General features: G+C 40.0%; 1 protein-coding gene across 1 annotated transcript in view; it reads left to right on the top strand.

The window, feature by feature from the left end:
- Window positions 1-7,422: 7,422 nt before the first annotated feature.
- Window positions 7,423-17,368, top strand: part of LOC149319221 (growth hormone-regulated TBC protein 1-like) — a 31,457-nt gene continuing 21,511 nt past the window's right edge. The window contains exons 1-2 of the mRNA XM_089511313.1: window positions 7,423-7,865; window positions 15,228-15,379. Of these exons, the coding sequence (XP_089367439.1) occupies window positions 7,807-7,865; window positions 15,228-15,379 (211 nt within the window). The 5' untranslated portion in view covers window positions 7,423-7,806. The remainder of the gene's footprint in view (window positions 7,866-15,227; window positions 15,380-17,368) is intronic.

The raw sequence follows: 17,368 nt of genomic DNA, 5'->3' as shown, positions 1-17,368 counted from the left end.
ATTTAGTGTGGATCAGAGAGCAGAAAATCCTTTAATTATCTACCCTGTCTGGAAACATTTGTAAACAAACAATGGTCTCCTTCATGGACTCAAAGATCATGTGGAAAAATATTCATTAGCCCCTTCTCACTGGGAGTTTCTCTTCCAACTGACATGCTTACTCATTAGGGTGGAATCGAAGGTAAAGAATTGCTACTATTGACTCTTCTTTATGGGTAAACACAGCAATTACACAGGACATCCTCCTCCTTCTGCGTTTGCTGTTTTGAAGTAGCTAAACTTCTTCCACTGCATACAGTGTGGGTATATAATGATTTATGGCCTTAGGGTCACCAGAAGCCAGAAGCAACTTGTAAGTGCACAGTGAGCCAGTGTGGTGTAGTGGTTTGAGCATTGGACAACACTCTGGAGACCAGGGTTCAAATGTGTGCTCGATCATGGAAACCTACTGGGGGACCTTGGGCAAGTTGCACATTCTCAGCCTCAGAGGAAGGAAACGTGAAACCCCCTCTGAACAAATCTTGCCAAGAAAAAACCATGACAGGTTCACTTTAGGGTCACCCTAAGTCAGAAACAACTTGAAGGCACAAAGCAACAACAGTGATCAGCATTTTAGTGTTGGCATGCTATATCCATGTGTGTCATATGGGCCAGAACCCAATTGAATGCTTCAGCCAGATCCCATTGGATCCAACAGAATTGGGCTCTATCCAGCTCCTTCCCACAGCCTCCTGCACACTCTCTTTCAGGTTAGCATGGCCCCAAGTCATTTAGGGCTTTAAAACCAGCACTTTCAACTGGGACAAAAAACAAACTGGCAGAAAGCAGAGGTGATAAAGAACTGGTGCAATTAAGAATGTATCCAGTAACAATTTAGTCACCCTCCTGGCAAGAGGAAATGCAGGGTGTTAGCCACCAAATACAAGGGCAACAAACAAATATGATATCATCTTAGGGGGAAAAAACCCTGGTAGCTTGTGCCATTATATATATTGCACTCTTCCTGACTGGTTTAGGTGAGTTCTCATTATATAGTTCCTTGAGCTTTGGCAGGTTCAGCCAGTTGTTGTTGCTTCCACATCAATTTACATCCTTTTAGAGGGCTGATTTATTTTTTTGGATATACATTAGGGCTTTTCCAAAGGCATGTAAAAACTGGGGCAAGGTTTACTGAAGTGGTCTTATGGTCTGAAGGGCAAATTTTATTTTCACTAAATTTTGCTCCACACCAAAATTTGCTTCCCACCATCCAGGGCTTCTATTCTAGTACTGTAAAAACCTTTCAGGGATACATCTATACTGTAGAAATAAGACTCTACACTTTAGAAATAATGCCGTTGGATAGCACTTCAAGTGTTGTAGCATCATCCTATGGAATCCTGGGATTTGTAGCTTTACAAAGACTTTAGCTTTCTCTTTCAAAGAGTGCTGGTGTATCACAAAACTACAAACCCTAGTATTCTGTAGGATGGAGCCATGGCAGTTAAAGGGGTATAAAACTGCATTGTTTTTATGCAAACTAGAGCTCATGTTAATGCAAAACCTCCACCAGATAGCTTAGGCCTCTGGAACTGAAAATTTTCGTTCCCTACTTTTTTGTAGGGAAAGAAGTTGTGTTCCCTACATTATATGGGAACACACAGAACAAACAACATAGGATCCAGTCCTGTACATTCTAGTTGAGATTTTTATGGGAGAAGCAAGGAATCTCAAAAGCAATGTAATTTAGCTATGTTTATACCAGTAGTTATATAGGGCTGGATCCAAAATCAGTGATTTAAAAGCCCATGCCTGCTACATATTGACAATGTTTGTTATTGCACAAATTAAAGCATCTAAGTCTGTATGAAAATGTTGTCCAGTTCTGCTCTGATTAAAAATGTGATCTGCTTGTGCCACAAATCCTTATCACCATACACACTGTTCACCCTGTGTGTAAGAGCACTGATAATATACAGAGCTTACAGTCCTTAACTCGCCACAGAAGCTTAAGAACGCTGCTTTTAGCATGAGTGAAATGCTGTTATCCAAAGGTCATCTATTTCAGAAACAGGAAAATTCTTAAGCTACTTAAAAACTGATCTTGGTTCTTACTGATCTTGGACAGTTCCTGATGAACCTAATCCTCTGGGATTTGGGACAGAACACTGGGCCAGGCTTGGCTAGACAATAAGATGATATTAACAAAACTTTGATGTAAAGTCCCTATAGCAAGAAGGTATCTATCTCTATATATGTGTGCTCTTCAGCATCTGCTACTGCTACTGTGCCAATCACTCACAAGTCCAAAACACACTACAGAGATAATCCACTTTGAAACCACTTTAACTTGCCTGTCTCAATACTAGGGAATTCTGGGAACTGTAGTATTGTGAGACATTTAGTTTTCTCTGTCAGAGCTCTGGTGCCACAATAAACTACAATTCCCAGGATCCCCTAACACTGAGCCAGGGCAGTTAAAGAGGTCTCAATCTGGATTATTTCTGCAGTGTGTTTTGGACCACAAAAGAAGTGGGAAAGAGGAAAGAAACATTTTGTAATATGTTTTATAGAGGGTTTTTCTATTAAGGCACTACTTTTAAAGGGGTTACAATTTTTTGTGTACTTCCTCTTTTCAGGGCTAGTTAGAAAAGGGTTAATGCATTTAATTCATTGTTAACTAAACTGTTAACTAAAAATCTAATTACTGTAAATTAAACTTATGTTACAAAAGAGGGGGTGACTATTACTAAGTGTAAGTTAAATGGCTGTTTAAATTTGAATTAAATGCATGCATTAAAAGCCTTAACAGAAGAAAGCAGAAAAGTCTCGTGTATCATTTTTACCTTACTGCATGTTTCTATTTTGAATAAAAATAAAAATAAAAGAAAATAATTTTGCAAAAATCCAAAGAGAACTAGGTTTTTGGTAAAGAACCATCTGGAAAGTGTAAAATTTGATGGTTCTTTAGCATTTTAGTTCTTTAGCTGCTCGTGACTATAAGTCAACCTCATGTATGTCGAGGGCAGATTTTGGGGCCAAAATTATAGATAGAATCGTAGAGTTGGAAGAGACCACAAGAGCCATCCCGTCCAACCCCATTCTGCCATGCAGGAACTCTCAATCAAAGCATCCCTGACAGATGGCCATCCAGCCTCTGTTTGAAGGCCTCTAAGGAAGGAGACTCCACTAATAATAATAATAATAATAATAATAATAATAATAATAATAATAATTTGTTTTATTTATATACCGCTATTCCAAAGATCATAGCGGTGAACAGCAAGTAAGCTAATTAGCAAGTAAGCTACACTCCAAGGGAGTTTGTTCCACTGTCAAACAGCCCTTACTGTCAGGAAGTTCCTCCTAATGTTGAGGTGTAATCTCTTTTCCTGCAGTTTGCATCCATTGCTCTGGGTCCTAGTCTCTGGAGCAGCAGATTTTGATATGATCCATGGATAAGTTGAGGGTAAAACCTAAGGGCATGTAACAAAAGTTCTAAAGGATGAAGCAAAAGAAAACAATGCCAAAGAATGTACAAAATTCCAGGAGGCATAACTATTTGTATTCACACTAAAGGTTGGATGGTTGAGAGAGCAGAGGGGACAGATTATATTCTTGCCTTTCACCAGAGGATGGTTCCCTTTTTATAATTAAAATTAAAGTACAGTACTTAGTTTGACCCATGGATAAGTCGATTCTGGTTTTTGGGGCCACTTTTTGACCTAAATTTCTAGACTTATACATGAGTATACTATATACAATAATTAATTAATTCTGGAATTAAGTTAATACCAAAATATCAGTTAAAATAAATTTATATGTCTTTGTTAGAAAATTTTTAATATCTAATTGATGACAGTTGATTTCAACTGGCTAGTTCACTCCTCTGGCCCTTACCAACATCCATTTTCATACTTCCTTCCATTTCACTAGTTCCAAGTCCTAGGCTTCTGAACTTTCAAGTTCAACCAAGAGACACAAATTATTCCTTAAGTAGATTCCAGTTCCGCTTATTCTAAGAATCAGTGTATATCTTTGGATGATGCCCTGGGCTTGGACATACAAGTCTTGTATTCAAATCCTTAACCTACCAAGGATTAGCTTTTCTGGGGATGCTTGGACCTAGAAACATTATATATATAAAGTTAATTTAAATTCTCACAGAAGACCAGCCCATTACTTTTACAATACAGTGTGCCCTTACTTTACGCGGGGGATACGTTCCATACTCCCTCGCATAAAGCAAATTCCGCCTATGCTTGAGCCCCATTTAAATGAATGGGGCTCATGCACGCGGCAGCCCCATTGTTCCCTATAGGACACGCCGCCCCTTCTCCCTGCATGGCTTTCAGCATATGGTAAAAGCCGCGTTAAGTGCGCCCATGTATGATGCAGGCACCCTGTACTGTATTTCAGTTCACCTTGCTGAAAGAAGTAGTGTGATCCTATATAAGTCCTGTTGCTGTGTGCTTTCAAGTCATTTCTGACATGAGCCTAAAATGATGAGGTTTTCTTGGAAGAATTTGTTCAGAGTGGATTTGCCCTTGCTTTCCTGTAAGGCTGAGAGAGTGTGACTTGCCCAAGGTCATCCAGTGGCAATGTTGCCAATTTCTGGGGGAATTCCCCGGAATCTGGGGTATTTACTTAATTTCTTTCCAGGGATTTTGATTGAATATTCCGGTAAATATTGGGGAATTCTGGGTATTTTGGATTTTGTTAAAAAATACCAGGGAATATCTTCAAGGCTCCCACAGTCTCTCAGTTTCCTAGTCCAACACTCAAACCATTATATCACACAGGCTCTTAATACATGTTTTGTTCTGTGATTTAGTTTCTGACTTATAACAACCCTAAATCAAACCTATCATGGTGGCAAGATTTGTTCAGAAGAGGTTTGCCATTGCCTTCCCCTGAGGCTGAGAAAGTGTGACTTGCCCAAGGTCACCCAGTGGGTTTCATGGATGAGCTGGGAATCAAACCCTGGTCTCCAGAGATGTAGTCCAACACTCAAACCAGTATTGAATATGGCAGCATCCACACTGCAGAAATAATCCAGTTTTACACCACACTGGCTCTCACATACATATGTACTGGGAGGTAATTCCCACTCAGCTCAGTAAGCCCTTGTTTCCATCCGCATAAATGCTGCCACTCTTGATATTCTGTGGACACCTTTCTCCTGATGCTACAAGCGATCTCCCTGGGAAGTGTGTGGCAATCCCTCAAACAGGTTCTCCAGCAAGATGTCTGCCTGCTGGATCATCACAGATTACCCAACCTAAATATAGTGTCACTGGGGCTTCTGCCCAGCTAAGTGGGTATTTATTTGCTAATCACTGTTAGCACGCATGGCCTTTTTTCCCAGGAAGACAGAACGAGTCCCCGCCCCAAACAGCATACTGTCTCTGAAGGCTGCATCCACACTGCAGAAATAATCCAGTCTGACACCACTTTAACTGCCATGGCTCCATGCTATGGAATTCTGGGAACTGCAGCTGTTTTGAGATTTTTAGCTTTCTCTGTCAAAGTGTTTTGGTGTCACAACAAACTACAGTTCCCAGAATTCCACAGGACTGAGCCATGGCAGTTATAGTGGTGTCAAACTGGATTATTTCTGCAGTGCTGGTGCTGCCATACTCAATACTGGTGAAATGAGGAAACAGAAAGGGGAGGATGGTGAGCAAAGGGACAAACAAAATGTGTGTGACCTAGACAAATCTACTTTTTGTACTCCAGCTCCCAGAATCCCCCAGGCAGCCAGATGCTTATGCTAGCTAGGGATTTAGGTTTGCCAAGAAAACCCCATGATAGGGTTGCCATAAGTCAGAAATGATGTGAAGGTATGCAACAACAAAGTTCAAAAAGGCCAGCGTGGTGCAGTGATTTGAGTGTGTGGTTAGGACTCTAGAGACCATGGTTTGAATCCTCACTCAGCCATGAAACCCACTGGGTGACCTTGGGCAAGTCACACAATCTCAGCCTCAGAGGAAGGCAGTGGCAAACCCCCTCTGAAGAAAATGCATTGAGGAAGTAGACTGAAGCCTAGGAAGCCTAGCAGTTAACTATTAACTGCTTTCTTTCAGTGAGTCTCAAAGGTGCTACAAGATCTCTCTACGTACTGATTTCACAGACTAATACGGCTATGTATTTGGATTTTGCCAAGAAAGCCTCATGAAAGTTTGGCCTTAAGGTCGCGATTAAGTCGGTAACAACTCAAAGGCACACAACAACACCACCATAACCAAGGTTTCACAAAGGCCGCATCAGTACTGAAGAAATAAAATAATCCAGTTTGAGACTGTTTTAACTGCCCTGGCTCAATGCTCAGGAATGCTGGGAATTGCAGCTTATTGTGACACCAGAGCTCTTTGAGAGAGAGTGAAGGCTAAAAGTCTCACAAAACTATAAATCCCAGAATTCCGCTCTGGGTGACTCTGGGCAAGTCACACTCTCTCAGCCTCAGGGTAAAACAATGGCAGACTACCTCTCGAAAATAAATCTTGCCAAGAAAACCCCATCATAGGTTCACCTTAGGGTTGCCATAAGTTGAAAACAACTTGAAGCCACATGACAAAAACAACAACAACAACAACAACAACAAAGAGCCAAGGCTTCACAAAGGCCACATCCACACTGCAGAAATAAAATAAAACTGTTTTAACTGCCCTGGTTCAATGCTCAGGAATCCTGGGAATTGTTGCTTATTGTGGCACTACAGCTCTTTGAGAATAGCTTGTTGGGGCCAAGTAACGTACAGTTGTAAACCGCTTAGAAACTGCTTAGGTGGTTAGCAGTATATAAATGAAGCTGCTATGGCTATTGCTATGGCTAAATGTCTCACAAAACTATAAATCCCAGAATTCCCTAGCATTGAACCAGGGCAGTTAAAGTGGCCTCAAACTGGATTATTTTTGTGGTGTGTTCTGGACCTAAGACACTATATGGCAACTTGAGGACACTCACAAACAACTAAAGCAGTGGTTCTCAACCTTACTAATGCTTTAATACAGTTCCTCATGTTGTGGGGACCCCCAACCCTAAAATTATTTCCGTCACTACTTCATAACTGTAATTTTGCTATGTGTTTTCCTACAGTCTTAGGCGACCCGTGCGAAAGGGCCGTGCGACCCCCCTCCCCAAAGGGGTTGCGACCCACAGGTTGAGAAATGCAGGTTTAAAGTATTGGCCAAGGATACTTTGGCCAATACGCAGCCATGGGGTGACCTTGGGCGAGTCACACTCTCTCAGCCTCAAGGGCAAAGTAAGAACCCTTCTGAACAAACAGGGCCAAGAAAAACCCAGAAAAACCAAGTCACCCAACAACAACAACAACAACAAGAAGGGAGCAGCAGGTTGGGCGGAGCATCTCCTGAGTAAGAAGGCTGTGCTGGCGCTGGAGGAGGCGCAAAGGGGTCTCCAAGGCGGGAGGGATTGGAGAGACTATGGTGCTTCCTCCCTGAGGGTCTCCTTTAAGCCAAGAGAGGGTCCCAGGCATGGGAGGCCCATCCCCCTGGGACTGGGAAGCAATTCTTCCTCCCTCCTCCTCCTCCTCCTCCTCCTGGCAGCAGAGAGCAGCTCCCTTCCCTGGCAAAGAGGCATCCTCTTCGCCCTTGGCTCCAAGAGAGGACTAGTCTGGAGGACCCTAGGAAGAGGGGGAGGAGGAAGGGACAAAAGCCTCGCCTCCTTCTCCATCCTCCCAGCCCTAGGACTTTGACTCCTTTCCCACACAAGGCAGCTGAGGAGGAGGAGGAGGAGGAGGAGGAGGAGGAAGGGTCGTTCCTTTTGTGCTGGAGGGATCCCTATTACTACTACTACTCCCTCCCCATGGAGGGGAAGGAAGAGAGGCCAGCCAAGCAGCAGAGCCGGGCAAGCGACGTCCACAGGTAAGAATGGGAGCTGGAGTTTGGAAGAAGAGTTTGCAGGAGGGCAGCTGCTTTTGTGACCCCTCTAATCCTCAGACAGAAGCCCCCCTTTGGAGCCAAAAGGGTGGGGTTTGAGATGATAGGTCTGGTGGGATTTGGCACGTCCTTTGGCAGTGTGCTCCCTTTAGGGGCATGGGACAAAGGGTTTAAAAAACGAAGCCAAGGAAAAACAAAAGCTATAGCCGTATTAGTCTGTAGAAGCAGTGCCTAGAGAGATCTTGTAGCCCCTTTATTGAGACTCACTGAAAGAAAGAAGTTGGCAGCATGAGCTTTCCCAGACTTCAGTCTCCTACTCCCTCAGATGCATTCCTCAGCTCCTGCTGCCACTTTCTTTCTTTGGGTGAGTCCTAAAGGTGCTACAAGATCTCTCTACAAACAGTGCCAAAGACTTTGCAAGATCCCAGCAGGGAGGGATGAGAGAGGGGAGGAAAGTCAGTGCTTCCAGGACAAATTATATTCCTGTCTTTCACTAGTTCCTTTTTTTAAAAGAAGAGTTACAATACAGTGCTGACATTGACCCGTGGATAAGTCGACCCAGGTTTTTTGGATACGTTGTCTTGACTAAGATTTGTAGACTTCTCCATGAGGCTCCGGTGTTGTGGTTTGGAAAGGGCTTTTTCTCTTCTGGGCTTGGCATGGCAGTGGTCTTGCCAGGGGGTGCCTCAGGTGCAACAGGAAGTCCACAGAGCAGGGATTGGTTAAGGCGGTGCACAAGGAAAGGAGGGAAGAAAGGGGGAGCACCTCTAGCACTTGCTGGGAAATTCTCCCTGTCCGCCGGGAGAACTTTTGCTTCCTGAATTGTGGGCAACTTTCAAGGAGATGAAAGTTTCTGGGGCTGAACTTGTTGGGTTTACAACTGGGTGATCCCTCCCAGGAGGGGTTATCTGACTTTTAACTGGCACAAGGTTAATGAGGAATAAGTTTATGTGGCTCCCTGGTTCACTGGTTTGGTTCATTTCCCCCAACAACTCTTTCCCCCAAATACACCTTCCCTCCTGCTTTTGTCCCTCAGCCACCATCCTTAAAACTCAACTTGTCACCTCAACACCGTAACCACCCTCCTTCAAGCGTTTTGCATTTCCGTAGGTATTTATGTTGTTGCTGTGTGTCTTGAAGTCATTTCTGACTTACCTTTTCACACTAGGGAAATCCTGAAGAGAAACGGGATTTAAACAAGGTTTAATTTTTAAAAAAATATCACAAATGCAGGAAGTTTATCACATGAAATGACTGCCAAAGTGAAATAATGCAAAGTTAAAGTGAAGGTAAAACTGAGAAAAACGGCAGCTTTTTACTTTCAGGAATTTAAAATTTAAATCTCATTTAAATCCCATTCCTCTTTGGGATGTCCCTAGTGTGATAAGGTCCCTAAGGGTGATCCTAAGGCAAAACTATCATAGGGTTTCCTTGGCAAGGTTTCTTCAGAGGAGCTTTGCCTTTGCATTCCTCTGAGGCTGAGAGATTGTTACTTGCCCAAAGATACCCAGTGGGTTTCATGGCCAAGCAGGAATTGAACCCTGAATCATAACCCAACATTCAAACCTCTAGACCATATTGGCTCATAGGTATTCATAGTCTAGTTAGAAGTACCACATGTTTTGCATTTTCATAGGTATTCATACAGTCTAATTATAATTGCCTTTCCTGGCCATCGTTTCACTCCATGCATCTGAGAAAGCAGACCAAGCCTACCAAAACTTAGGCTACAACATCTTCTACACAGTCTTAGAAGATCCCTTTGCATGTGGATTCCCCCAAATAAGACAGCTTTCACAGCCCAATTTAAAAGGAGGCTTGATTTACCTCTCTCCAGATTTCCCTGAAATAAATCTGAACAGTACATGAGAAATTATCTACTACCTAGTCTGTTAGAATGACACATTCTTTGGCAACTTGTATGCATGTATGTTTCATTTTTTATAGTCCTTTGTGGTACCTTGAATTTCATAATATAGGATTGCTGCCACTCACCTGTTTGATTAGAAGTTAGCAAAGCATGAAGAATGATAGAGAAAGTTATTTTGGGAATATGAGAAACTGATTTAGAAAGAGATTTTCCTTGATGTATAAAATAATAGTTAATTTATAATGGGAACATACAGTGTCTTCCATTTTTAATAGGGTTTTATGGGAGATCTGTATCCTCAATAAATAAATAAATAAACAAACAAACAAATAAACAAATAAATATTAGTATGCAGAAGTTAATGTGAAGCTAATATGAAGAAACCAGTGGTTCCCAAACCTGTGAAACTGTAGTTGTAAAGGCCTACCTTCTCAGTGGAATTTCTTCAGCAGGCAGATGAGACATGATGAGTGATCAGTATTTCCATTTTCATGACTGGACAGTGACTAATGCAATATTCACTGTCCTGGTGGGTATCAGTATGTAGAAAAGTCCAGGGTGTTATTTATTTTATTTTTTATTTTTTTATGCATAGTAAAATCAGATTATAAAACTTTTTATGGACTGTGCAAGTTGGAGGAGAAGCTGGCATGTTTGAATGCTTTCTCCCCTAAAAGTGTGGATATCTCTCCATAGCTGCAGGTGAACCGTATGTGAAATCTTTATGTAGTGAAGCATAAAAATATACAGGCCTATCTCAGTTAACAATGGCCTCATACAGACAGGCCAAAATAAAGCTGCTTCAGGTCACTTTGGAGGTATGCTGTTTAAATGATTCATGCATCCTAAGAGTCCTGAAGCCGCGCCAAAGCCATGACCCAGTCCTAAGGACTAGAGCGCAGCTTTGGCACAGCTTCCAAACTCTTAGAACACATGCATCATTTAAACAGCATACCTCCAAAGTGACCAGAAGCAGCTTTATTTTGGCCTGTCTGTATGGGGCCAGTGATTCTAACCTTTTTACAAAAGCTTTTTATTGCTCCACCTCCAGCCTTTCTTCCTTGTCCTCTGTCTAGCTGGAATTTTTTTTAACAGCATCAGGATTGGGAGGATATTGAAGGAAGGTTAGACAAACTGCCTTTTGCTGTTGGATTACAGCAGTGTGTCTGCTGTAAAGCAATGTAATAAAACTTGAGCTGGGAAAGAACAGGATTCTACCCCAGCTATGTAGCTGTGTATTTCTACCTACAACAGACAAGGTAAGTTGCCTTCAGAATCCCTTACTGAGTATGCATGAACAGAAAAACAGAGAAAAGAAAACGGGAAAGCAGATAAGCCTGCCTTAGCAGCTTATCTACACCATGTTAATAAAACAACACAAAAATATATGTTTGGCCACCAAAATGGAAATAATAAGAAAAGTGGAGGCTGGTGAAAAAGAAGTTATCTCTGGTTGCATTTTGGAAGAAGCTTTCAAGACGCTACTAGAAGCTCCAAAATGTTTTTATTTATTTATGGAAGACTTGCCTGATCTGGTTGTTCCATTTCATGTAGGTATATTGTTAGTTTTTGATAAAAAGTTTGCTGAAACATGCTGAACTGTTCTTTTTTTTATATAGTGTAGGAATCTATCCCTATTCTTTCCATGTTATTTCTGCCTCTAGTACCAAATTTTCTGTTGAAGAAGTAATGCTTAGGAACACATCTATATCATTTCCTACGCAATACAGGTATTGATTAGTATGCTGCCATCCAGGAAAAGACTACTTAACCTGCTTAGCCATTGAATTTGTATTCTTGGATATATGGAAGAGTGGCTTGAAGAATGGATTCAATGGATTCAGTCCCAAAAAAGCTGAGAAAAGCACAGTTTTGACTTGCTTTAACTTGGTTACTGCTCTCCTTGGATATGTCTCCTGCATAGGGCTGACCCTACCATTAGGCAGAGTAAGGCAGCTACACTGAGGTGGCAGATGCTGAGAGGTAACAGCCCCTAGTTGTTCTGTAATAGAAATTTCAGGAGACACAATGGCCTGTTACAGACAGCCAAAATAAAGCTGCTTCGAGTCACAGTGGAGGTATGGTGTTTCAATGATGCATGCGTCCTAAGAGTCCAGAAGTCGCGCCAAAGCCATGCTCCAGCCCTTCAGGACTGGAGTGTGGCTTTGGTGTGGCTTCTGGACTCTTAGGACGCATGCATCATTGAAACACCATACCTCCACTGTGACTCGAAGCAGCTTTATTTTGGCTGTCTGTAACAGACCAAAGTTTTAGTCATGGCAGAGCAAAGAATTAGCAGAGGGCCTAGTAATTTGAAAATCCATAAATTTATTTTCCAATTGTCGACAAAGGAAACATGAACTCAGTGGAATTCAAGTTCCAAAAAGCTGAGGCCCCGAACAAGACAAGATGGCCTAATTTTATAGTTAATTACACAAAGAAGGTCCTTCATCACATTTCATTGGCTAATTACAATTTAAACATACAGAATTCTTACAATCAAGACAGAGATATATGCATATATTATTAACTGCATCATCACTCCTCACCCCTCCCTCAGGCATTCAGTAGCTTTCTTTAACCTTCAGCAGTTGCATCTTCTTATCTAAATTGTGAATGTTATGTCTGTTCGCTGGTGCCAGCTCCTTCCAGGTCAAGATGCACTCTCTATGCTCCAGTTTCAAGCCTCATTTTAAAACTATTTCTCTGGCTAACAAAGGCAACTCCATCTTTCTATAGCTTTTTATTATAACAGGAAAATTCTGCCACTACAGTTCTTCCTGTGGTCTCCTTGCAACTGTTCCCTTCTGCTGGGAGAATAACGTTGTGTATGCCATTGAGTGTGTCTTCTTCTTTTTGTTGTTGTTAATTCCCTTTGAATTGGATCCAGCTCATGGTGACCCTGTGGATGAGACATCTTCAGTCCTCCCTATTCTCCACTGCTCTGCTTAAGTCTTACAGATTCAGGCCTGTGACCTCACTAATTGAATCTAGCCATCTAGATTTTTAAATGTAAGTTTTAAAACAGAGGCTGCATGGCCATCTCTCAGTGGTGCTTTGATTGTGTATTCCTGCATGGCAAAGGATTGGACTGCTTGGCCCTTGAGGTCTCTTCCAACTATGCTTCTGTTCTGTTCTATTCTATCATCTGGCATGTGGTCTTCCTCTCTTTCTACTACCTTTTCTCTTTCCTAGCATTATTGTATTTTCCAGTGATTCATAACTTCTCATGATGTAGCCAAAGTATGACAGCCTCAGTTTAATCATCTTGGCTGAATCTGAAGAGATTCAGTCTTGATCTCTTCAAGGACCCATTGGTTTGTCTTTTTGACTGCCAACGGTATCCTCAGCACTCTTCTCCAGCACCACATCTCAAATGAGTTGATTTTCTTTTTATCGACATTCTTTACTGTCCAGCTCTCAGATTATTCTAACCTTAGTGCTCCATTGTGTGTCTTTACTCTTTAGGATCTTGTCTCACTCTTTCATGGTTGCCCTTCCCATTCCTAGTCTTCTTTGTATCTCTTGATTGCAGTCTTTTTTTCTGAATCAATGTTTGATCCAAGATGAAGGAAATCTTTAACTTTTTCTGTTTCCTCATTGTACAGTATAGGTTGAATTTATGTAGATCTTCTGTGGTCATTATTTCTGTTTTCCTTAAGTTCAACAGAAACCTGCATTTGCACTTTCTTTTTTGACCTTCTTTAGTAATTGTTCCAAGTGATGTTTTCCACTAGTAGTATGGTATCATCTGCATGCCTTAGATTGTGTATGTCTTAGATTGTATGTCATACCTCCCTAAACAGGTAAGCTGCCCACAGAAGTAACAGAGAACCTTACTGCCTTACCAGTGCAGTCAGCTTTGTATGTGGAGTTAGGTGTGGAGAGTGCTATCAAGTTGTTTTACCGCAGGCAGCAAAATGTCCTGGTTCTATGTGCTTAGGTTCATCTTTAAAATAGTGGCACTTAAAGATGTCTTGCAGATCCTTTCTTCTTGAGTACATTATGAGATGAAGATTATTTCCTGTAAATGTCTAAAGTCATGGTTTTTCATTTTCTGATTTGGCCATTTGTTCAAGAAGTTAATAACCAGAGTTGGTGGGAACAGAAAGTCAAAGAAATATTTCTGATCCATCTGTTTTGTGTGTGTATGTTGTCAGGCAAATAAGCAACCATGCAAACAAAGATTGCATCCATTATGCAGAGTGAGCAGGAGTCCAGGATTTTATGCAAAATAATCACTGCTCTGAAAGGAGCCTTGCCTGGTAGACAGGACCACTTGATTGCTAAAATCATTAGGGCTTCTTTATCTGAGCAAGACATTATGACAGAGCTTTGAAAAGTTACTTTTTGGGAGCAGCTCCCAGCATTCCTTAGCCAGCATAGCTTTAACTAACTTCTCAAGGGTTTAAATCCTGTATTCCTTTACATGAAAAAAACCCACAAAGGTCCATTCAACCTTTATTAGGCATACAAAAAAAAAAGGTTATTAAATAAACTATCCTTTAGGAGGACCAACTTTCATATAATACCGTGTAATATCTAAACACTAAATATGATATGTTTGTTTTGGGGAATACTCTGCTCATTTGTTACTGTTCTGTAGACCATTAGTTTAAAATAAGTAGACTTCACATCATTGATTCTGATGCTGGTTTATTTAAACTAACCATAGTTAATACAGAATTAGCCAGAGTTCTGTGACACAGGAACCCATAGTTGTAAAAGCTGTAGTAAACCCTTCCAAAGTCCTTTTCTCCACCACTGGGGTGGGGTATGAATTTGGAGGATTAGGTACGCACCTGTCTCATTGAACCATCATTTAGCATGACATACAAATATGGATACAGTGGTTATTTTTTCCTTTAATAAAAGTTTACAATACTAAGAAAATTAAAGGTTGTAGTGTTCTTTTTATTCCTTTATTTTTGGATCAGTATTGTGAGAACAGAAATGTGAATATTTACTATGGGAGATGTGACATACTGATGTGGGAATGGCATATTCTCTATTTTTTCTTTTCCCTTTCCTTTTTTTTGGCATGGGACCCAGAAAAAGTGGAGGGGGAGCTCCTTTATGTCTTCCCATTGTTTTAGTGGACTGTGTGAAATAACCCAAACTTCCTAATTAAAACATTTGGTGGTAATTGAAAGTCTTCAAATTACATTGCATAAGAGAAAAATGCAAATATATATATATATGATGAAGGTAACACGTAGGGGATGTAAATATTGTAAACTTCAATAAAGATTATTATAAAAAAAACAAAAACAAATTACATTGCCTTCCAAACTTACAGAGGATATCTTGAATTGTTTTAGCATTGCCAGTTAATGCTTTCCTTTCCTTCACCTTTTCTGAAGTTCAGTTAATTCCACACCAGAGCTGGATCTCTGAAAATTACCTTCTGTTTGGATATAGGAATGGAGCTTATTTAGCTGCATAAAACTAAAATATCTGTTTGTCTTGTATTGCAGAGTGGATCCATATGGGTTTGAAAGGCCAGCAGACTTTGACTATGCAACATATGAAGAATTCTTTTCTGGATACTTAGTAGTACTCACTAGAAGAGCAATTAAGTGGTCCAAACTTTTAAAGGGAAATAATAGTGTACCTAAAAGCTTAAAAGGTAAGAGTCAATATGTTGTAGGATTTTACTATAGGAAAGCACACTTCAAATGAAAAGTTGTTACCTTTTTTCTCTTCGTTAATTCCTTCCCCTCCATTTACTTAAACTATTGTTAAGAAGACCTTTTCTATACAATGTCTTATATGTATCTGATTGTGTTTGCCTCTCTTGTTCAAAATTTATAGTTGAATTTGAGATACATTCCATTAGCAAATTTGCCTGAATGAATATAATGGGTGAAAACCAGGAGAGAGATTAACTCACAGAGTTGACAATGATAACTGATGGATTGGTTTCATTTCTCTGTTGTCTTTGTCCTTGTAATTAATTTAATCTGATTGTTTCTTTGCCTGTCAGAGAACATGCAGTAGTTGTTTGTTGCAAACTACTAGTACAGTAAGTTATCATGGACAGAAAGTGTCTTGGCACTGTCCCTTTCTCCTAAAATCTGACATATTTGGAAATTCAGACTTTCACATGTAAGTCATTACAAAAACACTTCAATGTTCTGATATCAAAATTGATTGATACCATCCAAAGAATCCAAATCAATGAGATTAAACTGTTGGTTTGAGAGGGAGCCACATAACAAAGTTTTATGTTGAATACAGAGACAATAAATCCTGAATTTTGAAGCAAATTGAAGGTTTATTGCATTAGGATATCCATGGTTCTCATGGTTTGAATCATAAAAATAAGAATTCTCAGTCTTCTGCAGCTTCTTTCTCTGTGAAAAGAGGTAGGTGTGTTCATGTCTCACTGTTTGTATGACAAGTTAACTGCTGGGAAGATAACATATAATTATAAAGTTATCTGTACATATGGAAGCGCTGTAACCAGCTAACTGAGCAGGTGTGATAGACTGTTGATGTCCTCATCGTTTTGTGCAATAAGCTAGCAATAGAGACCAAACTAGAAATTATTAAGTTAAGTATAAATGAGAAGATATTTATAGATTTTTAAAGGTTATTTCCATGGTTGTTAGTTCTTCGCAGATTCCTGAGTTCTAGCAATATATTCTGGGCACCCAGGTACTTCCTTGGATATTCTCAATAAATTATTATTAATGCATATTAAAACAAAATATAAAAATATATATTCTGTCATCATCCATAACAACATATAACTTATAACAACCTACTACATGATGGTGGAATAAAAGAAGAGTTGAGAATAGAAGAGAAAAGAAAAGAAGAAAAAAATAGAAAAAGGGAAAAGGCGGGGAAGGAAGAGGGAAAAAGTAAGAGAGGAAAATTTTGGAGAGGAGAAAGAAAAGAGGAAAAGTAAAAAAGTAAAAACAGTATAACATAACACCTATTGAGACAACATAACCTTATAACAGTTGACACACCAGTCTACATTCACAGTGAACATTAACAAGTTGTGCAAAGACACTTAATTCACTCAGAGAGAAAAGAAAAACATTCAATACTTCCTATTGCTGGTCTTAAGTTATACCTTCAGATTCTATCTTGTGTTAAGTAAGATCTTTATATCTTAATATCCAATAATGTTTCTTTTCACCTTTGTTTCCTTAGTTTAATTTTACCCACTTCCTTGGATATTCTCACTACTTGATAATCTTATAAAGTTTGACTTCTGTTTAATTAGAAAATACATGTTGTCTCTTTGAAAGATTCATTTAGCAAGTTTTCTTGATAAAGTTTTAAACTTGTAATCTTGAATGTTTATGGTTGGGCTCAGACACAGACAGAATAGTTTGTGGGTGTGTGGATACATTCTTACAGAATCAGTTTGGTAATGGTAGGTAGTGGGTAGTTTATTTCAATTTAAAACGGAAATACAGTATTTTTAAAAGCATACACTCCACAAAAGAATCTTACAAAGTTATGCATTAATAGACTTTTTTCGTAATTTCTAGCAGAGAAGCACGGTCCCTTAAATGGGCTACTTTGTTTTGTTTTGTTTACAGGAGGCCTGTGGGTCTGTTGTCTTAATGACAGCCAGTGTTTCAGAATAATGAATGTA

The sequence above is a fragment of the Sceloporus occidentalis genome, unplaced genomic scaffold (assembly GCF_023333645.1).
Source record: "Sceloporus occidentalis isolate IW3139 unplaced genomic scaffold, rSceOcc1.0.p SCAF_2, whole genome shotgun sequence".
NCBI classification, from domain to species: domain Eukaryota; kingdom Metazoa; phylum Chordata; class Lepidosauria; order Squamata; family Phrynosomatidae; genus Sceloporus; species Sceloporus occidentalis.
The sequence above is the reverse complement of the archived record's forward strand: the minus strand, read 5'-3'. Positions and strand labels throughout refer to the sequence as shown.